Genomic DNA, 26874 nt, shown 5'->3' with positions numbered 1-26874 from the left:
AATGTGTTAACGTGTAGGTGTTCCATCACACATTCCCATAATATTTAGCATTGAAATTGAGTACTTGCAAAATTATTTTTATAGTGCCAATAACTGAATTGGGTAATGCTGCACTGTACTTAAATGGTTTCAAGTACTTTGGCCTTGATAGTGGAGACAAATGCCATCACAAAGATGTTCCTCCTCGTCTTCCTGCAATGATTGCGTTTTACTTCCTGTTTCCTCTCCAGGCTTCTAGTTAGTGCCTCCCAGGATGGCAAACTTATAATTTGGGACAGCTATACTACAAACAAGGTAAGACTAACTGATACGTTGCTGTGTAATTCAATTGTAAATACAAAGGAAGAAAATATTACCTGTAATGATTTTTAGCTGCATTACTTTCATAGTCCTAAGACTAAATTTTGAATTCTCCAGAACAATAAAGTTAGCATTTAAAGAATCTAGCAGTGCCTGAAGTGCGCTGTGTATGGGAATGTGCACCGCAAATGGAAAACAATGAAATACTTAATTCTAGCTAATGTTTTGATTTGTTTGGGTACAGCAGAGAAACTGATCGATAGAGAGCAAGCAGCAAGCAGCCTGTTGCACCAGAGCGGTCAGAGATTTAAGCACAGCCGTAGTATTTTGTTGTCTACAGTTAAGCATTGAAAGACCTGACATATATTACTGTAGCAGCAGAGGAACAGACGGTAATCTCTACTGTTTACTTAAGAATGCAGGAAGATTGTTAATATTGCATGAAATCTCACAGTATGTATAAGGATATGATCCCTTTCTTAAAGACGTTACGAACAAATATGAAGGATGAATGCAATGAGTTAACAAGACAGAACAGGTTTAGCTTTAATAATTTTTAAAATGAAGTTCTGAGCACAGAATGACAGGGAAACATGGGGTAGTTATTTAAATACGAAGCTTGATTGCTTGCCGTGGGTTTCCAAAGAAGAATTTAAATCGCAGTGAAAGTAGCGATTTCCTTACTTGTTCATTCATAGCACAGCATCTAAGCCTGGAATTGGCAGTTTTGCTGACTGTACTTGGAAGTCAATATTTTCCTGAATCTATAATAAACCAATAGTAATCAGAGCACTGAAACGAAACAATTGAGTTTTTACCAAAATTGCTGATTAAACTGGATTCAGGAAAGGCAAATCTGAGGTTTTAATTATGTCATTACTTAGTCTGGCGAGCTATATATGCAAGTTACCCTCAAAATAGTTTGATACTTAAGCAGCCAAAGACTTTTTTTCCCCCCACTGTTTTCGACTTGTCCTTTTGACTAAAAGATGATGTATGGTTTGAGAGACAGGTGAAAAAACGATGGTAAATTATTGTATCAGTTATTTCGCAGATGAAATACATTAATGTATTGGTTTCAGGTGCATGCTATTCCCCTGCGTTCATCTTGGGTCATGACTTGTGCGTATGCTCCTTCTGGAAATTATGTGGCTTGTGGTGGTCTCGATAACATCTGCTCCATTTATAACTTGAAAACTCGTGAAGGGAATGTACGTGTCAGCCGTGAACTAGCTGGTCACACAGGTGAGTACCCGTTCAGAATGATCTAAGTTACCTAAGCACATGGTGAAGATTCTTTTTAAAAAAATCTTCAAAATATAATTTCCTGCTTAAAAATATATGCTTCATTGTACACCTCTGTTCCTCAGGCGGGACCTTAGCTGCATACTGCCTTTTAAATGGCTTTCTCCCTCCTTTTTAAACCCTTTTTTTAAGGATGATGCTCTTTGAACAAACGAAGTGTAATAAGAATGTGTTTTAACTTTTCATTAGCAGGACATTAGCATTCATTAGCATTAGCTGCCTTGTGAGGAGCCATTATTTAGTTGAGGAGGTTTGAGTTCTCACTGCTTCCTCTCTGTTTTTCCTTCTCTCCCTTCTTCCCGAAATACAGTAGCTTAATTTTTGCCTTCGGTTTCTGTTTCTAAGGTGGACTGTCTTGTGATTGATGAGAAAAGACTGTTTTTTCTTACAAAGCATGATTTATGTAATTTAGAGGAATTGCGTACCCTCTGGGTGTAGTTAAGGGTGAGAGAATGCAGTGTTGACTTGACCTTCAGATAGTGGCTGTGATGTGACCAGGAAAGTGATTTCTAAGAAGGTATTCTCTTCTTCCCCTGCCTCCCTCCTGCCCTCCAGGACACAGGGAAAATTGGAATGATGTTTGAACACAAAGAGCTTTGGCTTTCAGTATGCGGCTGTGTGTGTATCAACGTACTGAAAAATACTTTAGCAATAAAGAGAGTATTATTTCTGTGATATTCTAGCTGCTTAATGGTCTTTATGGTTATAAACCGTATAGCTGGGAAAACATGGATTTTTACATAACTTGAGAAGCAGAATTTTGCTGTGATGCAAGGGACATCAAAGGAGCACCTCTGAGACCTGAGCAGTTTGTGCGGAACCTTCTCGAAGGAGTAGTTTCAATGAGCCGCTTTTCCTTTGCGGAATTGAACAAAGCCCATAGCTGGGAGCTATAGTTTACAGGTTTTCATGTTTTGCTGTAGTTTGGATTTTCTGAAGACGTTTGTGCTTTGTGAAATTGAGGTGGCTGGCAGGGCAGACCAATTTTGTAATTGGAGTTGTTACGTTGATAGTTTGGCATGTGGTCCTTCAGTACAAAGATGCTTCAGAGCCTTCAGTTGAACTTCTTTGATGCCGCTGTTGGGAAACAACCAATGTATAAGCTCTGTTCTTTGTACTGACCAAGAATGAAGTTTTTTTTCCTCAATAGTTGTATGTTACAGTTAAGGTCATAAGTGTTTGTTGCTCCTGGATGCAGTGACATACAGATCCACTTTCTTAGAAAGTTTATTGTGGGGCTACCTGTACTTCCCCCCAGCTTGGCCAGTGGATGCCATGCTTTCAACTCCCTCTTTCTCTTCCTCCTCTCCCCACTCTCTACCAAAAGAAAAAATGGTGAGGTATTTCCAAAACAGTGTCTACCCTGTTTGGGTAAGCTGCTTAAGTTTTATTTTCTTTAGTGTTACAGACATCTTTAAGTTGACTTGCTGGGATACCAGTGTATTGTTGTGTTATTGTAGTGGTTCAATTGGGCACAGTCTGTAAAGAGCCGTTTTGTCCAAACCATTGGAGGTTCTGATATAAAAATGGTCTGTGTTGTATTTTAAGCTTATATGGTAGATCTTGCTTCATCTTCAGGAGAGGAAGAAGCAATGTGTAAGAAGCCAATATGCAACATGCAGAGTAATCTCTGGTCTTATTCATCAACTCCTTATTTTGTTTTCAGGATACTTGTCATGCTGTCGTTTCTTGGATGATAATCAAATCGTTACCAGCTCTGGCGACACCACTTGGTAAGCAGCAACATTTTGACATGACTGTTAGTAATGACTTTTCACAGCTATATTTTTGAAGGAGACTTTATTCTTCGTAAACCTAATAGTTATCCAGGAGACTAAATGTGCTTATTTATTGTTCATATGCCACCTTTTTTGCTAGTAATGGAAAACTTGGTGTTTCAAGTTTGTTACCTTTGGCTGTTGTACCTATTTTCTGACCTAATTCTCTGTGTTAGGATGGTATGGGGTATTTCTTTTACTGGAACTATTTGGCTTTCAGAAAAAAGTGTATTAGACTAATGACTTCTCTCAAAGTTGTTTGGTATTCAGTATTTATTACTTAGTCGTTTGGATTTTTGTAATACAGAATTTAGTTTATTGCTATTCAGAAGAGCTCCTGGAAAATATTCTATGGTGACAGCAGATGGGGGTTTTTGAGGAGAATGTAGGTGTATGTCTTTAAAAGCCAGCTTCTGAACGAAAAAAAGACCTCAATCTTTGTTTTTCATAGATTTTTCTGATGAAAAAAAAATCATTAAATTTTTCTAATGAAACTAGATTTTAATTCATTAGATTTTTCTAATGAATTTCTAATTCTTAAAAACCATTCCAGCCCTCCCCAGCTGCAGTTCTGAGAGCAAAGGTTGTATAACAAATACCCCTCCTACACAGCGTCAGCCTCTTTGAATGCCCGGCTATTAGTCCACTGATTCAGAGTAGCTATTGAATATATACAGTTGGTTTTTATACAAAAATGTTTCTAAATCTGTATTTGTTGGATTTTTTAGAAAAAAACAGTTTGTTAAAATTATGCTCTTTATAAGAGAATACAGGAGTTATTGTAGTAACTCTCCAGTTGTCTGGATACCAGCTTGTGCTTGACATCACTTTGGTTCTGCTAAGCTTTAAAGTACAGTATCAAAGTACAGTCCTGTCTTATTGGCCTAGTGCAAATCTGCTGCTGATGGGGGACACTTTACTGAGAAATTACAGAAATTAAAAATCCTTAATCTTCCTTAGATGTTTAGACCTCTTGTTAGGGAGGTGAAAGTGTTCTTTCATCCTCTTACACTGTTTGATTATCACTGTAGTAGTGATTTTGCTGTCTTGGGAAAGTGGTGCAGCTTTAAGGGTGAGAGACATAATTCACAAAGTTACACATCCTCAGTCAGTTTTTAAATGAGAAATACTGACTCAGCTTTTGCGGTAGACTTACCACTGCTGCTTTAAATCAACTTTGTAGTAGTACTGGACAATAGTCGTTGGCATGTCATAAGAACTTTGTGTATAAACACCATGAGTGTTAATCTTTAGTTTTTTTGCACTGTTTTTCACTTTAAAATCCCAATATTTTAAAATTGAAGATGACCAACATGAACAATGAATTAGGTGCATCATGTTGACCTTTTAAATCTTCTAGCACAATTATCCTGTAGAATTGCCAAATAGTTCAACAAAGAACTGTTTTTTCTACTCTCATATTTTTTGCTCATACTTTATGGAGTTTTACTTTCTAGCAGTGATATAAATGAACAGGTTTAGACAAGAATTGCTGTCTAATCCTTCCAATGGAGCACAAATGTGTTGATTTTTGCCTTTTTAATTATTCTTTCAAGCGCTCTCTGGGACATAGAAACTGGTCAGCAGACAACTACATTTACTGGGCACACTGGAGATGTCATGAGTTTGTCTCTTGCTCCTGATGCCCGGTGTTTTGTTTCTGGTGCCTGCGATGCCTCTGCCAAACTGTGGGATGTTAGAGAAGGAATGTGTCGGCAAACCTTCACTGGCCACGAGTCGGACATCAATGCCATCTGTGTATGTATCTGCTTGAACAGAGGACGTGGGATTTAATTTTATGTTTGTCTATTTCTCTGTCTTAGCTCTTAAGCATGTACTGTGTGATGTAGTATTATGGCATACTTTCTTTAATTAATAGGTTTTTTTAGCTGGGGAAAGTACCTGAAATTTATACAACTTTAAATCCATTGTGGTAAATTGAAACAGTTGTTGTTAAAATAGTGTTTCTTCGCATGCTCTTAATTATTTAATTACACTGTTTTTGCCATAGCCCAGTAGTGGAGAGGTGTATGCTCTTCTTTGCTGCTTCCTTTTCACACATGGCCTGTACAAAATGGTATTTTCAATGAGACAAAGGAATCAAGTCTGAAATAATGTGTCTTTTTTCCTTTCCTCCCCCCCCTTTCTCCCGCACTACAGTTCTTCCCAAATGGCAATGCGTTTGCCACAGGCTCGGATGATGCTACGTGCAGGCTTTTTGATCTTCGGGCCGATCAGGAACTTATGGTTTATTCACATGATAACATCATCTGTGGCATCACCTCTGTAGCATTTTCCAAGAGTGGACGTCTCCTCCTAGCTGGGTATGATGACTTCAACTGCAACGTCTGGGACACGCTGAAAGCTGATAGAGCAGGTAAGAGGTTTTGGTTTTAAATATTATAAATACAGCATGACATACTGAATGTGTGAGTTTTCATATGCACAGACCTCTTAACATTCCCTGCCTCAATTTTCAAACTCTGTGGTAACCTGTTTTAGGGTGACCAATGATGAAAGCAGCTTAAATGATGCTAACAAATAAATTGGAAAACTTCTAAAAGGTAAAAGGGAACAATGGATGGTTGAGAACAGGAAGACTGCCATTAAAAACAAGGTTTTGGAGGTGGAGGGCTATTTTTTATTAGACTTTATGGTGTTGTTTATGTATGAACTGTTCACAGTAATTCAACGTTAATGTTGCTATTTATATAAAACAATTTCTTTCTGATACTTGTAGAAGTAGCTGTAGAGACAAGCAGTGAAACAACGCACACTGGGGAAATTGTCTTTTGGGGAAATGAATATGAAATTTATGGTCCAAAGATTAAGATAATTTAACTGCAGTTCTTTAAATTGAAAACTTTTATTAGAAAAAAGGAGAAAAGGTATAAATTAGACCATAAATATCTTGTTGTTCTCATCAGAACAGGGAATGAGAACAAGGACCTACTCTGTTACCAAATTAAGCAATGTAGACTTTTAAAATTTTCCAAGGTGGGTTTTAAAAGCAACCAAAACCCACCAGCCAAGCAGTTTAAACCTGCAGTTTAAAGGATTAGTTGCAAGTACGTTATTTGGTGCAAATTGACTCATTGCTTTGAGGGGAGGATGTACTGGAGGTAGAAAAAATATAAACAAACATATAATCCTGTATTTTACAAAAGAGTTTCCATTTGGTTTGGTAACTTCTGTCTCTAGAAACTTTGTTTTACCACTCAAGTCTTATTCTTTGTTTCTTCCAAAATTCACAATAGTTTTTATCAGTGCTGAGAAGTTGCAACTCTGGGCACAGGGTTCATATGTTGTGAAACAGCATTTGGTTCTATTTGCAAGTTGATGGTGCCAAATACAATTATTTCAGTGCTGAAATGCATTTTATGACTCAGCCTTGTCTGTGTGTTGATATTGGCAACTCAGGATTCTTGTACTTTGATTATTGAGACCATAAATGCATCCATAAGCCTGTATGGAGATAAATTGAGAAATTTCTCTCGATTAATTAGTTTTTAATTGCCTGTATTTAAGTACTGTAAGAAAAATTAATGTGTTTTTTCCTGTATTTTTTCTTTGAATACCTTCATTAAGAACAAAAGGAGGTGGTGATCTTGCTTACCTGTAGGAATGAGAAACAGCTCTTTAAATTGATTTGGGTTTACAGTCCATGTACTCATGAAGTGTGATTCTTTATTGCCAAGTTTTAGAACTGATTTAAGCAACTACTTTGGGAAGGATTCTGCTTATTAAAATGTCCTGAGATTTAAGATTGCTGAGTAGATTTGACACTTCTGTCTGATTCTACGTTAAACCCCCTTGTGGTTATCTATTCAGTTCAAAATGTATCAGACTTGGTGGCGCTCTTAGTTTTACCAAATTGCAGCACTTGCTAAGGGTGATGGTAGACTGAATTTTGATACATTAATGCTATTTCCACAGTAAACTCTTGGTAACTCCCAGGTACTTGTGTTAGCTCTGGCGGCTGAAGTTCTGAAGATTGTATCGTCCGCTTCAACACTTGGGATTTGTCTCCTGCTGCAGAAACGCCCAATTCCGTGCTGAGGCTCAGAGCCTTGTATGGGTTTAATGGGATCTGGAGATTGATGATGTTACTCATCCAGCGTTACTGCTTTTATAAAATATATCAGAAATGTTACTACTTCAAACATCAAGACTTCTTGTGTATGAAGTAGTCATTTTTATACTAAATTAAGAGTTAAAAATACTAATTTTTAAATATAGTATATACCAGTTTGTGTAGGAACTAAAACTGTCTTAATTCATGTTCTGTATTGGAGAATAGTAATTGGAGGGGAAAAGCCCAAAACACGAATGAAGAGAGTCCTATGAGCACTGCAATCGTTTTAGAAAGGTTAAGATTAATTTTAAGTCTATCAAGAATATCTTAGCTCAGTGCTTTGGACTGGAAAGAGCTTGAACATAATTAGGTTTTCTTTTTACCTCCTTGAAACTGTTAAATTAAAGGGGATAGGGGAGAATGTTGGCTCCCTTAATCTTTCTGTTTAGTGTCTCAATTCTTTTTTAATGGTACTATAATTGAATTGTAGCAGATCTCTGTATTGACAAATAGATTGTATGTAGGAGTTTAAGTCTTGTAAGTGCTTGTAAACATAGTAAGATAAAATTAGATTTAAAATGCTTTAGTGTTGAAACATAATTCAGCTTAATTTCTGATTTTACACATCAACATTTTTGTAAAATCAGATTTTTTTTTTTTATCTCTACAGAGAAGAAATACTAAGAGCTATGTAATGCATGGGTATAGTATATCTATTGCTATGGCATTGTCAGCAGAATTTTGGGGGCTGTGATTTCACAACTCACAAGAAAGCAGTAATGGTCAATGATGTGGGGAATATACAAGGAAAATTTTGGAGTAATGCATTTACAGAATTAGCCCCTCGTGAACCCACCCAGTTAGATCGAAGTTTATGCTCATAAAACCAAAAGCATTTAAAAATTCCAGCCACAGTTGTTCAGGATTTTTGAATGTATGGGTTGACTAATCCAAACACGTGTGCCTCAGTGTGACTTGAACTGAAACATCAAAATAACCGAAATTATCAAAATAATATGTTTGTTGCATTTTCTTATTTATAGGTGTCCTCGCTGGTCACGATAACCGTGTCAGTTGCTTAGGTGTGACTGATGATGGTATGGCAGTGGCAACAGGATCATGGGACAGCTTCCTCAAGATCTGGAACTGAAGTAGGTAGGTATCCAATTAAGGTATTAATTAAGTTTGGTATTCAGAATGCTTTTATCCAACTCCAAACAGTGCTGTTTTGCTGTTGCTGCAAGCTTTTAGTTCAGATTAGGAAAGGCACTGGGGGGGGAATCAGTTTGGGTTTTTTAGAAAGCTATTTGTTTAATGTATGCAATGACTTTTTTGTGATGAACTATTTTTGGCATATTTTATTTTATGGTCTTTTGAGTCTGGGTTGGTAAATAACTGGCGTTCTTGAAAATGGTGAGATAATGGCTAAATGTGTTCAGTGGGTACCGAGAGCAAAGCTTGAAACTTGATTACGGTTTATCAAAGTGCAACTCTTAATAAATCTTTCTGTGTGTCAGAAGAGCGGCGGACTCCATGACTGGAAGAAGTTTCCAACGGTTGAAAATTAAAAATGATAGCATATCCAATCCAACCATACTAACTTGGACCCCCATCCTCCCCAACTTCAAAGGGCAAGATCTTTTCCGTCTCCTGTTGCTGAAATGAAGAGCACAATTACCTTTCCAAGAAGAATTTCTGTGTTGTAAGCAAAATGAAATTGTGCATTCCTTTTGGGACCATTTTTTTTTTTGTCTTGAGAATTTAAAAATGAAACACTATCATAAAAGCATGACCAGAAAATAAACTTGAGCATAATTGTGAAACAGTTAGCTTTCACTGTAGTTTCCAAGTTGAAGTTAAGGACTTTATCTCACACACTTGCAAATTTTAAAGTCATGTTTGTAGCAGGATTTTTTTCAAGTTTCCTTTTTAAATACATTTCTTTATGTATTTAATTGAGCAAAACAAGGGAGTCCTAGCCCAGAGCATCTGGGGGTTGTTAACGCTGTAAATTTAGTCCCTAATTTTTTTTATTTTATTTTCTAGTATCACAGATAATTGTTGCACAAAACTTGGCGTATATAGGATAATGTTAAGCAGTAAGGTAACCAAGCACATGCTGTAAAAGGTAATGAATGCTTGTTTAAAGAATCCTTTCACCTTTTATGGATAACAAATGCAATCCTTGGTCCCTCCTGCCCCCCCCCCCCCCTTTTTCACCACACTGATTTTTTTAATCTGTTTTGGTTTTGTCCACTTGAAAGGGCAGTTTATATATCCTAACACTATCCTATAAGTCTCAACAACCAGGAATCTCTGTTTTCAAAAGAGACCTATCCTACACTTGGGTATTGAGTCAATTCTTTGTGTATGAAATGATGTACAAATCAATGTTTTGAAAATAATGATCTTGAACTTTCTAAGTTAAACAAAAAAAAACCTTTTTTGATTGTTTGCCATATTGGGTGGGTTTACTCTTAGAATCGCATGCTGTAGAAATGCTAAAAAGTGCATATTGGACTAAGTCCTTAGATGTTTTTTCTTTGAAGAAATAACCTGTTTAAAAACTGTAACCATTGTCGCTGTATTCATTTATTGTTGCTACTCTGTGCATAAATTATGAAGAACTCAAGTACAAAGCTATGCACGTTTTGGAGTAGCGTGATAAGTCACTTTTTTTTTTTTAAAGAAACAGCCTGTTCAAACAATCGCTGTCAAAGATTCTGGGGTGTGGGAGGAGGGAACCTAGACCATCTTCTTTATAAATCAGTTCCTCACAGCCAGTTCCTCTTGTAGGATGAGTCCTTTGCATCTGATCAGAGTCATTTTTGTAATGAGCAGGTTTTCCTGGCTTTCTTTTCAAATAAAATGTTAAAAGCAGCAGTGTTTGGACAGCAGATTGTTCTGTTAAACTTTCCTATCTTCTCACTGTATCCAGAAATGCTCCTTCCTAGCAGCAGTAGTAGCTTTTCTCCATTTTGTTTTTTCTGCAACATTCTGTACAAAAATGTGCTGTAATTGTGCGTTAGGCCTGGATTTGGCATAAAAGATGAATTCCCTCTTACTCTCTCTCATGAAACTACTCTGTAGAGCTTTCTCCACGCCCTGTATCCCTCTTCACCTTTTGTATTTAATTTTAAAGTCAGTGTACTTCAAGAAAGCTGGATGCAAGATAGATACTATATTAAAATGTAATGTTATTTAAGATGTAATAAAGCAGTTTGACATGAGTTTTGACTGATCTGTTTTGCAGCTTATTGTTCAACCCACAAAATGGCTTCTGGCAGGATTTGAGTTATGAAATAAACACACGAGAGAAGCGTATGCTGTCCCAAACCAAATTGTACGGTATTTTAAAATAGCTTGAATTTTTAATGGTTAATTAGGCAGAGTATTCAGTGTGTTAGAACGTGTGTATTCATGAAGGGATGTGGGTTTTGTTTTAAAGCTAAAAACAGAGTTGCAAGATTAACTAAAACTCTCAATATTTCTGTTATTGGAAAGTGTTGCCAGCAGTATCTGAAAATGTATGTGTAAATGTGCAATATGTGTTAACACTTAAGGGCAAGTATGTGGAGCTTAGTGGCATTTTGTCTCCTCCACTCTTAAATAGTTAAGATGGACATTTCTTGGTTTAATTGCTAGAGCTACTGGAGAGCTTAATCAAAACCTGCTGGTAGCTCTCTTAGCTCAAGCTCCAAATGAAAGCGGCTCGTATGATTTACGTGTATACATCACAAAAATGCTTTGTGGAATAGAAGTGTAACACCTGAAGCAGGAAATCGGAGCAAAATGTTTAGTAACTTCTTAAAACTTTTGTGTCCTTTAATAGGAAAAGAATTCAGTGGAACATCTTGTGTTATTGCCATTTGAGGATCTGGCCAAATAAGCTCTGTTGTCATTGTTAGCTGTCCTTACTGTAGGTATTGAGAAGGGTAAGTAGTTGTCATTTTCACGCTCAGTGACAGGAAAGTCCTCCCCGAGGCAGAATTATATCTAGATAAAAAATAAATGGATTTTATACCCATAGAAGCAAATTCCTGAAACAAGAGGTGTTGAAAGGCAGTTGATTTTAATAACTTGGTATTGGCCCACTTGAGGGTTTTGTTTCATATTTTTAATGAGTAAAGTCTCTTCTCTTGTTTTGACCTGAACAAAAGTGGATTTTCCCTCATTTCACATCAACCAAGAAAAATTCCAGTGCCATGGCTTGGTTTCATACCAAACATGGAAATTCTCAGCCTCAATGGAGATTTTTTTTTTAAAAGCTGTAAGTATGGAAAATATGATGGTGACATTGCTTAACTAGCAGCCGTTAACTGTGAGCTTTGGGTTTTTGGACTGCAAAATACTGGTAAGTAGCTCATGGCTGGAAATGCTTAAACTTGGGAATTCAAATTTAGTATTTTCCAATTCCAAATGGTATAGCTGTTTTTTCCACTCATGTGGCATATTCTTATTCCGACAGATGTTTCATATATGACTTTGTCTAATCTAAGATAAAATCAATGCAGACATGATCTGTCTTACCTTCCTTAATCTCTATCCATATGTTAAATTACTGCTTCCTGCCCCTGCTGAGAATGCCTTTGCTGGCAATAAAATACCTGCCAAGATAGTGATTTCTTGTGTCAAGAGGCTAATGTGTAGTGTGATTTATTTGAAATACAAACAGTTGCAATTGCCTCTTATTACAGACAGTTCTCTGTTAAATATGAAGCTTTAAACTGTATTAGTTTAAATATCTGTCTGTCTTTGTATACTTAGTTATCCGGGGAGCTGAAATTGAAGAAAAATGGGTATGCAAAGTGAGAAGTGCTGAACTCCTGTGTCTTTGACTTTGGGCCGAGCCTTTGAGTTTTGAATGCCTTTAATTTTAGGGTGGGCTTGGATCGATACCCAAATCAAAACGGCTTAAGTAATCCTAGCTACAGCAATCACAGTAACATGGTAGCTCTTCCTGTAGGCTTTGAAAAGATGTCTGATTTAAAGATAATTGTGGGATGTGGATCCAAAAGAGGTTTCATAAACTGAGAACACTAATGTGTGAGAATGGTTTGTCTCTGCTCAATCTCGGTGGCAGCGCTGGCAGTTTCTTACTCATGGAGTAAAGAGAAGGAGTCTTTGCAAAGGAGGAGTGAAATTTTACGTGTTTATGAAGCATGTTAGATGATGAAGGTGGACAAGAGCCATGGATCTGAGGTATTTGGATGAGTGTGGGTGCAGAGGTGAGAAAAGGAGTTAAGAGTTGTCTGGTCCTGGCTTGGAAAGTGTGTCATGGCAATAGAATGGACTTCCATGGGATTGGAATCCTCTTGTGGAAAGAGTCAAATGAAGGAAGAGAGATCAGATTTCTGAATCTCAGTATCTAGAGTTAAGACTCTTAATTATAATGTTTTCTGTGCCCTTTGTGGTCTTTAATTTCTTAGTGAATTAAATGTATTGTAAAAGATCAGAGGTTCTACTGCTCGTAGCAGGAAAGATCTCAGTCGGGCTTTCTAACTTTTGACCATTAAGTGCCCTGGAGTGTATGTTTTAAACCAGCTGTGAAACATAGTTAAAATTACTCATTGAATCATGCCCCATAAGAGCTAAAAATAGAATGATCTGCTTTCTGGGTAGTGGCAGAGTAAATAACCTTGCCGAGTTCTGTGTTACTTGGCCCGAAACAAATCAGGATCCTGTGGGGTATTATGATTAACGCTGTTTCTAGTGTAGGTGTAACCATGAATTCAGATTTGAGGGGAAGGAATAAAAGAACCAACTAATGAACAGGTTCTAACAGCAGTTGGCTATTTTTGCACAGTGATGCTCTGCTGTTCTTATCTTAGGATCTTCAGAAAATCTACCTCTGCTTTAAACATCGAGCTACTCAATGCATCTGAGTTGAGTTGGTCACCTTTTATCTATATTACATTCCAAATTGTAATAATTCTCCTAAAGTATGTGAAAAGTTGAGGTTTTCCTGTTTCAGGGTTGTATGAGAAAAGGAGGAGGAAGAGGAAGAGCTGGAGAAAGTTTGGAAAGGATAAACACTAGATTTGAGTTCCACTGTTGTATAACAGGGATGCTTTGCCTGTTCCCTTGTCACCACTGCTCTGAGTGGCACTGTCCCCTGAAAATTCCCTGTATGCTCAGGGAATACATCCTGTGTCCTGAACGGCAGCTGCTTGCATCCTGTCAGGTGGGATTTTTTTTTTTTTCTGGCAGTGTTATTTGCTGATCTAAATATTATGACTTGAGTCCAGCGTACCCGATGAGTTAAATTCCTGCTCTGTCTCCTTCTGGTCTTTTCTTAAACATTACTGGATGCTGTCCGTTTCTCTTCTTCCTGTTCTTGTGAAACCTGATGCGCTGATAAATCAAAATCCAGGGCCCTGCTCAGTCTGTCACTTGGAGTGAGGAGATGAAGGCAGTGATTCTGACGTGGCTGGATGTCGTTCCAGGCGTTCCTGCCTGTGTTAAACCATCTCTCCAGGAAACGTTGTTCAGACGATCCCCAGTTCCCGTTTCCTGACAGGAGACAGTACATGACTGGCAGATTTCTGGCTTTCTGGCCATGGGGCCTCAGGTTTGGATCTGTGCTTTGCTAGCTTGCAACCGGTGTATATTTAAGAGTGTTGCAATGCAGACCAGGGATAAGTTTCCTCATTAAGCACTTACTCTATGGGTTAAATCAATTCAGTGGAATTGGGGAAAGCTTGAGCTCACACTTCCCATGGTAGTTCCTAAAATCTTGTCAAGCATTGACAAATCATGGGGTCCCAGATCAGGAGCTGGTGTTCCAGAGCACTTCCCCTCGGACAGTCTGGGCCCATTCAAAGTATGGTCATTAATTTAACACAAAGTTGACTCGTTCTAAGACTGTCTACTGAGCTTTTTCTTCAAAAGTCAATAATAAAGTCTCCAAGGAGTATTTTGTAAGTGTGTATGGGATCATAACACAGATAATATTTGTAAAATTACCCAGTGTGTCACTCACATGGGGAGAACAGAAGTGATAAATGTGAATAAAAGCTGGGTGAGCTCCTTATTGCTCAGAGCCGGCTGCTAAAAACTCACCCCTTAAAAACACAGGCCCTGAAAAATACTCATTCAAGTAATTCCAGGCTTAAACCAAGTCAGTTTTGTCATAAAACAGAACAAAGAGAATCTTCTTTTCCTCCTTTAATCATTCGTAAGCCATTTGCTCTAGATGAGTGCAGCGAGATGTGATTGACCTCGAGAGGTAATCATCTGTTGAGCTGGAACGGGAAAATGAAAAGTTTATTTGATGTAATAGATTTTTTTTTTTTTAAGTGGCAGAATAGATAAGGGAGGAAAAAGTCTGCTAAAAAGGATGAACTACTCAAGATGGTAAAATGCTGAGTTCTCATGAAAATTGTCTCTGAAAGTACAAAAAGTGCAGCTCCATCTGGTGGTGTAAGACATAATGAAGATGGGTGGTCAGTGGAGAGAACGTGCACGTGACGAGCCCGTGTTGAATCTGGCTGCAATGTGTTCCTAGTTCCTGTAACCCCTCCTTCGTACATCTTCAGAGTCCATTGAAGATGTTCTGATTTTTGCTGTAAGACTTACAAATAAAACAAGTTTTCCTAATGTTTGCTTATATAGGGATTTTCTTTTCAAATTTTTTAAGTAAAATCTTCAGATGGCAGAGGTGGGGAGGTTAAAATCAGCCAGTGTTGGCTGGAGCAGGGTCTCTTAGACAACCTTAAATCCGACTCCTATTTAGAAAATAGTGGATGGAGATCATGAGGATGTGTGTGTGTGTAACTGTTAAACAGCTGCTCTTCTTTGCCTAGTGGGGATCTGAGCTCTTGAATGAACAATAAGTATTCAAGGAGTGACAGCTCTGGGAGTGATGGACACCACTTTGCACTAATGAGAGATCTGGGAGCTTTTCCAAGGATGACTGCATCACTTAATTGAACAATTCTATATTTCATCTGCTGCTTGCATCAGACGTGTGTTTAACCCACCGCATTCTGAAAAGCTTGTCAAGTCTTGTCCCAAGTTCACGATGTCAAGTAATGTGGAAGAATTGCCTGGGGTATGAGATATTGCTGGATTATAGAGGAAGGCCAAGGAGCTGAGAACACTCAGTGTGGGGAACACTGGTCAGGCTGGTGTCAGCGGTGGTTCTAAAAAGTGGTGTTGGAATTAAGAAATGATTCTGTTAAGCAGTTCTGTCTTCCTCCTCCCATGGCTTATTTCAATCAAGTGATAGCATCAGATGTGGTGACAGGAAATGGAGCAATTACAGATAGACTTCAAGGAACGGCTTATCAGAATTGAAGGGTAAACTTTCATAAGCAAAAGGCTCGTTCTTGTTCTTTGAAGCTTGTCACAGTTCTACACGCAAAGAGGAACTTAACCAGAAATACCAGCTGGGAGCCAGGCAGTCTCCTGACCTCAGCTCTGATCCTGGTAAAAGTGAAAGTTCCTCACGAAGTTGTAGAGCTTAAATTAACAGGGGCAGCTTCTCATTCACTGTTGAAAACAGAAATTAAACCTCTTGGGCCTGTTTTACGGTGTGGCAGCTGTTATCCTCCTCGCCCTTAAAGTCCAAATTATTCTGTCAGCGCTTTGCGCTTCAACCAACATCATCAATTAAAATCTGTGGCGCCCACTGGACGGAAAACGTGCAGTTAAGGTTAGCGGTCCCACTGCCAAGGACTTTGAAACCTTTCTGTCCTCTTGCTGGGTCTGAATAGTTTAACTTATTAATAGACTATTTAACTTATTAATAGTCTATTTCTAGTGCTTTACTGTTGTTTACATTTGGAATGGCAAGCAGCAGCAATAAACTGCTAGCAATAGCAGTTCAGCTTTCTTTGGCAGCTACGTTGCAGTAGAATGATGTTGGCAAAGAAGCCTTTAAATATGCCTTCAGCATATTTTTTTTTTTTAAAAGAAATCCCTTGCCAAACCTGCGCGTGCCCTTCTAAACTGCTTTGTCAACTGAATAATGCGATGCCTACATTATGTCTCTCCAGCTAAAAAACAGGCAAAAACCTCCCTGTGGATTTCCTCAGGCTCCTGTGAGGAAGGAGTCTCCTCCATTTTCATGTTTGCTCGTCCTGTCTGACATCCGCCTGCTCAGGCTGATGAATCTGGGTGGTTGCCATCATTTTCCGCCAGGCAGAATCCCTCTAGTAAGCAGCAAAAGACGATGGCAACAGGATCGGGGTGGGATTAACGTGACAGTCTCGTACTGTTGGAGGAAACGTCAACTGTAATACATTTGGGTGTAAGCCAAATGAAGCACAAACATTCTTAATTTTACAGTTTATTCTAGTAGAGATAGATAATCTTATGAGTTGTGTTTGGCTGAGTTCTTCGCAGGACATCCTCTGCAATTATATCAAGGGGATTTATGAGCCTAGTCCTCCTCCTCACATGATAGCTCTGTTTTTCTTGGTATTGTTGGAGAGGCTCTAATGCTCCGCAGTATGGAAATTCAGCTCTGCGGAGGAAGACCAGACCATAAAATAATTGTCTGGGCTCTTTGAAAAGTTGCGTAAATGGGCATCTGCATCACATCTGAAAGTTGTGGGTCTTTCCTCCTCCTCCCCTTTTCCATGTCACCAAGCCAGCAACTGTCATTATTAGTCCAGTGCTGTTTAGGATTGGTGAAACTGTCTGTGAGCGGTTCTAACTTGTCTCCTACCCTTTGCAGAATGGCTGCCTGCACTACTGCTGACGGAAATCAAAAGACTTGTGACCCTGATGGAAAGCGTGTGCATTAAGAACTAATTCACGGTTAGAGCCATGCATTATTGAGGAGCTTTTCCTGCGGGAGTGGTCAGGTACAGGCTCTTCAGCTGCTGGGAACTGAAGATTATGCCATATTGTGAACGTCAAATACCGCTTTTCCATGGCTTGTATGAGATTTGGGATCTGACTTCTGACCTTGTAGTCTTAAGTGTATCATTAACTATCACGTTAATTATATCTAAGTAGATGGATTTCTGGTCACTTAGGTTGAAATTTGAAATTCTGGGTTCAGTGTGACATTTGACAGAATGTGCACGAATTTGATGCTGTATTTTAGGAAAGGAAACAAATCTAAGAGTTGTAAGGGAGCGAGATCCTAAAGTTCATCGAAGCCTTTTAGCTATGAATTTTAATTCCTATTACTTTGTAGGCAGAACCCAGTACAATTAAATCTTGATCTCCCTGCAGCTTCTCACTGCTAATGTAATTGCCAAAGTAGGGAGTATTTATAGGTGATGTTTTGCTGTAGGTAGAGGTTAGTGGGAGGGTATTTCTTAATTTTACGGGCATGTATTAAAACAGAGCTAAAACTCAAACTCTTATCTACAAGAAAGATTATGCTCTTGTGATTTAATATCATAAAATTGACCATGTTAGGAGAACGTGTTGACATTGTGGAGGAAATGGCAGTTTGGATATGATTAACGTGAGGCTCTCAATTCTGCGAGTTGCTCGGTGAGGGAAGGTATTGTCACAGACACCCTATTCCTATGGACACCCAGGTGCTGTCACACTTCTGCGCACACAGAATATAGCAGGGCACAATCTCGCAAATTAATGTAACTGGTGCATTTGCCTCCCTATGATCTTTTGCAAGATATCCTCCTGTGACGAGCATGAAACCCACACTGTCGGCTGTATCCGGGGTGCTGTACAATGGAACTAAATTTGACTTTGCATTAAATCTACTGCGTAGGCTGGCTTGAACGCAGCAGCTTCTGCTGCCACCTGGTGTTGTTGCCCAGTTCAGCCTGGGAACTCGTCCCAGAGTGATCCATAATGCTTTTCAAGAGCTAAGGGTCTTTCTCAATGTCAAAGTGTGGCCCAAGGGCTTATGAGGTACCAAAAGGTAAGAATGGCAACTGCCATTCCCTTGTTCAGGCTGGCTGCCTTTTCTCCTGCTCTACTCTTACAGATTATAAGACTGCTATTCCAAGGGGGAGTATGATGTGTTCACAGAACCCATCCTTCAGACCTGTCAATCAGAGAAGAAAGCTCAGCAGAATGATGTTGTCTGAAACTCGGGGCTTCTTCCCTTCTCTGGTCTACTCATCCAGCAGGGCGGCTTTTCTGGAGACCAGCTGTTAATTTCATAAGCCTTTCATGGACTCATCAATATTATCCGAGCCTCCTGCGTTGCTTGCTCTTATCATTCTAATCTTGATCCCCTATACTTGTCAGCTTTTTTCCTCTTATTTTTCCTGCTAGGGTCTGATTTACATAAACCTGTAAGTCCCTGGCGAGAGGTGGACCCTCTTTTTCCACAACAAGCTCTTCCCACCAGTTCAAAAGATCAGAGAGGCTGACAGCTTCCGTGAGGATCCCACAAAAACATTGCAAACATGACAAACTGCTGGCACACAAAAAGGTAAACAGACGTAGATTTAAGCTTAGTATGCTATTAAGGGTCTTCATGTTGTCAAAGACCATCTGCATTTTTTTATTACTTTACTTCAATGGGTCTTATGATTATATTCTGAGTAGAGAAATAAAACATAACAAAGCCCTATGAACAAAATCTTAAATTGTGGGACAGATTTTTACTCCAAAATTAGGAGTTCCAGCAATTACACAAAACCTAGTAGGAGTTTATGGGCTGCAAGTGTCGTTACGGTGTGTGAGGTAGGTGAAAGTGCAGGGTAAGAAGCCCCTTTGATGAAAGATGGTAATCAAACACTCAGGCCAGCATCATTTTTCCAATCCATGATTTATACCAGGAAATATGCCCCACTGCATGTTCCCAGAGGCTCTTGCATTTCATAGCGGTTTGGGGATACACAACTGCTATTGTTAAAGAATACTCTTACAGACAATACTCTTGTAAAACCTACCATGCAAACCCCTCCTGCATCCTTCTGTCTGTCTTAGACACCGTGGCAAAACGTGCTGTTTCCCTGAAGCTTCTGCATTAATTTATAGACATGAAGTATGATGAGGAGAACCTTTGGGGCTTAATTTAAAAGTTCAATTAAGAACTTTGCACCACCTCATGAACGCTAGAGGGCACTGCTGCAATTTTTACAGAAGTTATTTTTCTGTTTTCTAGGATTTTAGTGCTCCCTGCTCGCTTCGGAGCAGGGTGTAGCAGTGTGACAGGAGCAGCAGAGACTGCACCTTCTGCCACTGCCTGTGTCACAGACTTGTTTGGGGACCTCTGAGGACAGAGAGACACTGTCCTGAAGTGACAGTCCCACATGGCAAAGAACATGCCATGGCTGAGCCTGTGAAATAGCTGACGAGCTCCAAGAGGTGATCGCAGACGGTAGGAATTCCAATACTAAGAAGCCACAGGGAAACTCCAGAACAAGTAAAGAATGAGAATTAGTACCAAGAAAATGTGTGCAGGGTTACATATATATATATATAAAAATATATATATACAGTCACACGTTCTTCAGTCATTCACACATATGAACTCAGTTTAAGGGGAAGCTAAAAAGTGTTGCTTTAAAACTAAACTTGCAAAAGGTATGAGAAAAAACCTTTACTGTTTACTCTGCTTTGAGATTGAATGGGACTATAAATATGTTGGAGGACACTGAGATGTGTAATGATTAGGACAATCGGAGAAATATTCCAGAAAAAAATAGATGGCAATTGGTAGTGAAAAGTATTGCTTCACTTTGGAGAAATAATAAAATGCAAAAACACAAACAGGGGAAGACAAAGCAGCAGTGCTTCAGACAAGGATCATGGAATTAAAACAGAGCCCCAGCTAAATATGAGCCAACGATGTCGTGCCACCACAGCAAAGGATAACATCATGCTCGTGGTACAAATGGAATTATCCCTGCAAGTCTTGTAAAGTTACTTTCTTTCCTGTTGCGGTGGTAGCTCCTCAGACAGTGTACCAATTGCAATTTCAGGTGCTGTTCTGCAAGAAAACACGATTAAATTGGAAAATATCCAGAAGACACCAACGAAAACATCAGAGACATAGGTACCATGTTATGTAAGGACTGCTTAAACAATAGAAGTGTTTCAATCTGAAGAGAAGACAACTGAGAAGAAACATAAGTTTCTGTGTAAAAGACAGCTGGAATTACCAGAATATCATTTTTTCCCATGTCCCTGGCGAATAGAGTAAAAAGTAATGGGAGTTGAGGATGTATCCAGGAATTTTTGCACTAGAAAAAGCTTATTATTTCAGTACTACTCGTAACTATTACATTATATAGCCTTAGGTTGTTGTGGTGTTTCTACCATTAGCGAACCTTAAGAACAGTTTTGGTAGATGCCAGTTAGATGTGGCGTGGATAAAACTGGTCCTGCCTTGAGGCAGAGGAACGTATGACCTCCTGATGTATCACCACGTCCTATTTTCCCGTGACTGGGAGTTGTTCAGTAACAGACTTACAAACATTACGTTGCTGACCTGGCTACTGAAATGTTTTCTGAGTAACTAACCTGCTGTCTCACAACAGGTGAATATTTAGAGGCAAAACAGGAAGAGAAAGCATGATTCAGAATCAGCTTACTGGAAAGCTTTGAAGGTTATTGGGGAACAGTGCCAGAACTGGAACTGCTGGAAAACTTGTTCTCTAGAAGTAGAGGAAGAAATCGGCAAACACAGGAAACTAAAATGGATGTTAAGTCTAAAAAGAAATGAAGTCTTAAAAGAGAAGGTAGTTACCTGGGGGAATGAGGCGGAGACATAGGTCTGGTGGGAGATGGCAATATGCATGGATGTTATTTTGGATGATGCTTTGATTATTATTATTTTTTAAATAGCTGCCTGACCACTGAGTTAGGAAAATCATCTGTGAATGAAGATGGAAGGCTAATTGGTGCCTAAGTTAGTAATCACGAGAACAAGTCAGTCCTACAAGAGCAGACCAGTGGTTCTCTCTGGTACTTTTTCTAGTGCAAATATCTTGGGGAAAGGACAGGTTTTATTGGGGTCCACAGTTGCTGGAAACCTTCTGTCTGAGGTGGTAGGACCAGTAATTGTACACAGGCTATTGTAAATGCAGGTGCAGATCTTTTGAGTGTGTCATTCTTTCATCTGAAAAATTAGCTTGCTCTTTTCTATGAAGAAAAGGATCATTTAACTATAGAGCAGGCTGTTCTTTTCATATGGGCTGTTTGGTAGGTATATTTCCTTTTGTGCAAAGGAAAAGGATATCTCCATCACCTTTCTGTGGCTTTCTGAGAACTAGAACAAAGGTTTTGAATGGGAAGGTTTTCAAATGCATCTGTGATCTGAGCATCTGCAAAATACAAGGGAGATGAATACATGAAAAGAAGAATGTTAATAATGCTGGGGTATCGAGAATTCTAATGCAAATGAACCAGTAGCTGGCAGAGACTCCTCTCTTTTCGCTTCTGTTTTTGACAGTTAGAAGGGTGTGATGTAAGGCTTATGTTCAGAATTAATCCTATCTTACATTGAAGCTTTTGATTCCAGACTGGTTTCCTCTGCGTTTGTGTTGTACTGATCACAGCAACTGTTTTTATGTTTCTGTTTTCAGAATTATATTTAACTTTTCCCTTTGCATAGGTTTTTTTTTTTTTTCCAAGCATTAATTCTATCTCTTCGAGTCCGTGTTGTGTTGGCATTGCCTTTAGTTTGGCTCACTTCTTGGTGCAAATCAAGCTGGCTCCATATGACCTTCATCAGCAAATCGGGGTCCAAACAGTTACTTTTGAAGCTTTTCCATCAAGATTTTAGGTGTTGTGGTAATACCAGCTCACTGGTTAGAATTCTTTCCTGTGCTATTAGATAGCTCATAGGACAGCACAAACCTAAAGGTCAAAGGAACAAAAAACCTCAATTACAAGAAAAAAATAACAGGAAGAGTAATTTCTTTCAATCCAGAGACTGGTTGGGGATTTTTTGTGTGTTTGTTGGGTTTTTTTAACAGTGTCTAATGCAAGAGTACACTCTATAACCGTCTAATAAGCCAACCACTGCAAAGGAGCACCTTCTTCCAAGGACTTTAGAGCCAGTAAGAAGATATCAGTATCTTTAGTAAGAAGATATCAGTAACTTTGCTGATTGTGGACAGCAAAGTTCTTGGACTTAGAACTGCAGTGTTTTAGGGCTGCAAGGTAACTTTTGTTAATGACCAAAGCTGCAAATTGGGTCCCTACTGACTTTCAGAGCAGAAATGTAAGTGCTAACTCATCGTGAGTTAACGAGCATGGGCTGCATTGCGGTAATGACTGTGTGTGTTTGCAGAGCATCGTATGACTACGTGGTACTCGCTGTAGTCACTAGAATGTGATAAGATTTTGTTGTGGTAACCTAGATGTAGGAATAAGTCTTCCGTCTACACTCTCTTTGGAACAAGAACATAGTATTTCATACCTGTACTTAGGCAAGAGAAGCCTGCAGTGATAATTCTTTTGCTCGCTAACCCTTGCTGGTGACAAGAACGCTGTTTGGCCACTTGACTTTTCATGTCACTTGATGAACTTGTGCCTCTTGCTATGACATGACACCAGAGAGGAGTAAACAAACCAACTTACTCTGTTTCTTTGCTATTTCTCGTCAGACTGTTTTCAAAGTTTGGGCAAAGCTTGTGAGCCAACTTCCTCCATTGTTACAGTAAGGTGTTTATCTTACTCGTTTGACTTGGGTGGTCTCTGGCAAGTAAAGGACCCAAAACAACCAACTCCCCCTGCTATCAAGAGCCAACTAGTAGCTGAAGTTGGAATTTTGGTATCTTTTAGCTGGTTTTAGGGTCATGGGGTGCCTTCTGATGATGATAGAAATAAGCCAGTTTCCTTGAAATACTGAGAGAGCACTAGAATTCCATAAGGCTGGATTCTGACATACCTCCTATATTCCTATCATAAATGTTGGGAGCAGTGGTGGCTTGGGGACAGGTAGCAACTGCAATTGCCCAGACCTCCCCAGGCAGTCAGGGTGAAGGTATTTAATAGGAAACCAAGAGAAGTTTTTCCCTAGAGTTGCCTTTAGTCTCTCCACTTGGAATTGGGGACAACATTGGCATTGTCAATGGGAAAGTTTAGCCCAGTGAAGGTTTAAGGGGTGTTTGACATTGGAGGGATCCTACAGAAAACAGAATTAATTCCTCTGGACTTGGCTTGAAATGCAGTGCTCCAGCAGTGTGCTTGCCTTAGAACACCCTATTTTGTCTTTTCTGGGGAAACTGAAGCAACTAGAAGCTTTTAAATTTTCCAATTAATCAAGCTGCTTTCCTAAAAAGAATCAAGGTCTCCTGTGAACCAAGGTCTTTCCTAAAAAGAATCACCAGGTTTCCCGTGAACAGTGAAATGGTGTAATAAGTAGACCTGGTTTTAAACTCTTATTTGTATTAGGGTAGCAACTGGAAATCCATAAAATATGGACTGTGTGCTTCTTGGGCACACGCAAAGAGGTATTTCCTGTATCAAGTGAGATTAGTCTTGACAAGATTGATAAAGAGGGAAGTATTGGGTTTTTTATCCATTTTGAAGGTAGAAAAATAGACTCCATTAGTCACGCAGGGAGGGACAGGAATGACTGCCCACACATCCCAAGCCAGTCTTCATAGGTCCGTCTTGAGACAGGAGGTGAGTCCTGGGGGCCTATTTTGATACTACTCTTCACCTGATAGATTTCTCCAGAACCTCTCCATTTCCTGTTACCTAAGTTTTCTTTACCGGCTGCCAAGAGCTCTCAATCCCACCCTGACATTATCAAAGACGATCTGTATTGTCAAGTGGATTGAGTGTGGGGCTACACGCCAACATTCCTCACTGCTTATCTCAGCTGTGCCACAGATTCGTTAACCCTTCTGCAAGTCAATTAATCTGGTTCGGTCTTTAAAATTGGGATAATGACTTTTACGTAATGATGGGAGGCGTTTTTAATCAGCCTGAATAATGAATGCAATGCTGCCGCATACATTTCTCTGGCTTTATGTCAGTGGCTTTGTAGTCTGTGACCATTGATAAATAGCTTATTTGTCACACTCATGTGCCACCATTTCCAACAATTTAAACTTCATGGTGCACTTCTATTTCTCGTGATTCCTCAGGAATTCTGAGTCACTAGAGAAATGAAGTTTGAGGGGTAAGAACTACGTTCTTCAACCCTGTTAGGCGTTAATAGAGACAATTTTTTAATTGCTTCCTGTTTGGTGGAAATACCTTCTGCTAAAGGTAGGTTTGGGTTGTAGATGGAGGCTGAGCAGAGCCTCTCTGTAACACACACCAGTCTTCTGGGCAATCAGCCAAACAAGCAATAGCATTTTTGTTAACTTACCCTTTTTTTTTTTTTTTTTTTTTTTTTAATCTAAAGCCAGTCAAACTATATTTCACAGAACTGAGAGCCTTAGGAGAAAAAAAAGCAGTATGTTTTTCATGCTTATTTCTCAGTGTTACTGCCGATGTTTCTCTTTATTTTTCCCCAGCGTCTTCCCTGGGAGAAAGGCAGCACAACCTGGGTTCAAATGCTGAGCTACGCTGTTCTCATCGCGGCTCAAAAGTGACATAAGACTCTGTTTCTCATGGCCCTTCAGCCTGTGGAGGAGGGATGAAGTGTTTCCAGTCTGGCTATTCTTTCGCCCAGACCCCAAGAAGCGCTTCCAAGGTCGCTGCTGGACCTGGGCAGCTCTGAGCTGCTGCTGTAACTGTAGCCCTTTTATAAATAGGATAGGCTCAGCTGATTAGCGGTCTTATCTCCATCAATTAATGAGGATAAGTGTTCATCGTGTTGCAGAATTCATGCCTCTTGCAAAATGTTGAGCAACTGCATGAAGTTACCGTGGTGGGGGGAAAAAAAAGCCCTGCCGCTTTGAAATGTTGTTGGTTTTTTTTTTTTTTTTAACAGCCAGTATATATTCTTGTGGAAAATGATTCTAGCGGTGATTCATCTCTTCCATCCAAATCAATTTGGAAAAATCGATCCCAAGAACCAACTCGAAGGAAAATTTACTCGTTGGTTAGCTTCTGTGGGTGGCAATTGGGCACGGTCAGGCGTGGTTAACAAAGGCACTGTGTCCGAGCATGGTTCCTTTCTGCTGGAACGTGGTGTTTTACTGCAGCTTTTAAGATGAATTCTTTGACTCCATAAAGCTTAGTGCTAGATCCCTTCCTAGTTTCGTGTTGTGTTGTCCCTTTGCAGTTTGAATACTTCTTTCAGCACCTGTAAGTCATTGGAGTCTCCAAGATGTTATTAACTTCATAGAACTGTGTATTGTTTCCTTAATTCCTCCCAGACTGGGCTCTTAACATTGTTTGGAAGGAGGATTAAAGAAAAATTGAAATTCAAAATACTGCACTCTCTAGAAAGTGGTGTACCGTTGCCTGTGGTATTTCCCCACGTGTAGCAACTGCTTCCTGTTTCTCAAGTCTGTCTCGTCATTTGTTGACTGTCACTTCTTTGCAGCTCCCGTTTCCTGAAAACATAAATGCCTGCATAAAGGAAGAAAAAAAAAAAAAAAAAAAGCAAATCCCAAATCGCCACATTCTCAAATGGTGTAACTTGTTCTCAACATGGGGGTTTTACCCTGATATACAATCCAGTGGGCTACGTATATGAGTCTATGATCCCTTCGAAGTAGTATTGGTTGAAAATGCAGTTTCGAAATTAGAAAATGTGATTGGTTTTGGTAAGTGTGGAGGGTTGTTTTCTTGTTGGCATCTCTACAGGGGCCTGATCCCACCTCTGCTGAAGTCCGTGACAAAATTCCTGGTGATGGCACGCACACTGACACCAAACGCCTTTCTGTTTTGTTTCACTCTCGCTCCAAATTTGGTTGCAGATCAAGGACAGACTGGGGAAAATGGTTTCCTGCTCAGGAGCTTCTGTTTGTACTTGAGATAAGAGTGATTCCAGTACAGTAACGCGGCATGTGTCCTCCAACAGGAATTCTATACTGGGAGGAGTATTTAACCGATGATCTAAGGGAAGATTAAGGTAGAACTTCGTGACGGCTATTGCAGCGTAGATGGGTGTGAGTAATGTGCGTGCAAACAACTACAGCGGTAGCAAAGTGATTAAAAGGCAGGGCACCAACTAAAGGGCAGAAAGAAAACGAAGCCAATTGAAATCCAAGACTGTGCCTGGCCTTAGATTACATGTTACAGGTGAGATTATGTATGTTACACACCTGGGACCTTCTAAAATGTGCTGTAATTGAAGTGTCCGGTCCTGTACTTGCCATTGGCCCCCTGAGAGCTGAGGGCCAAAGAGGTGGTAGTGTCAGGAACAGACCAAAGCCAGAGCTTGGCCTTGAGAAGTCTGCAGTTGGTTTAGGCTGAGGAGGATGTAGTTGCTTCTCAGTTGGACCATTGCTTGGTCAATGCTACGATGGATTTGGACATTGTTATGACGGTGGAGAATGGATGGAAAGCAGCCCTGAGGAGAAGGACTTGGGGGTGTTGGTGGAGGAGAAGCTCCACACGCCCTGGTAATGTGTGCTGGCAGCCCAGAAAGCCACCCACATCCTGGGCTGCATCCCC

At 39.6% G+C, this 26874-nt stretch overlaps 1 protein-coding gene across 4 annotated transcripts in view; it reads left to right on the top strand.

Annotated features, from left to right (window-relative positions):
• Nucleotides 1-10698, top strand: part of GNB1 (G protein subunit beta 1) — a 41024-nt gene extending 30326 nt beyond the window's left edge. For 2 of the 4 annotated variants that reach the window (XM_074161766.1, XM_074161767.1), the window contains 7 exons: nt 231-294; nt 1383-1545; nt 3272-3338; nt 4940-5141; nt 5544-5760; nt 8502-8613; nt 8976-10694. In XM_074161766.1, the coding sequence (XP_074017867.1) occupies nt 231-294; nt 1383-1545; nt 3272-3338; nt 4940-5141; nt 5544-5760; nt 8502-8608 (820 nt within the window). In that variant the 3' untranslated portion in view covers nt 8609-8613; nt 8976-10694. Of the gene's footprint in view, nt 1-230; nt 295-1382; nt 1546-3271; nt 3339-4939; nt 5142-5543; nt 5761-8501; nt 8614-8975 lie in introns of all 4 variants that reach the window. The other 2 variants (XM_074161765.1, XM_074161768.1) reach the window with 2 other exon arrangements.
• The last annotated feature ends 16176 nt before the right edge of the window (nt 10699-26874 follow it).

Source organism: Numenius arquata, chromosome 20 (assembly GCF_964106895.1).
Source record: "Numenius arquata chromosome 20, bNumArq3.hap1.1, whole genome shotgun sequence".
NCBI classification, from domain to species: domain Eukaryota; kingdom Metazoa; phylum Chordata; class Aves; order Charadriiformes; family Scolopacidae; genus Numenius; species Numenius arquata.
Note: the sequence above shows the minus strand (reverse complement) of the source record. Positions and strands in the feature narration are given on the sequence as shown.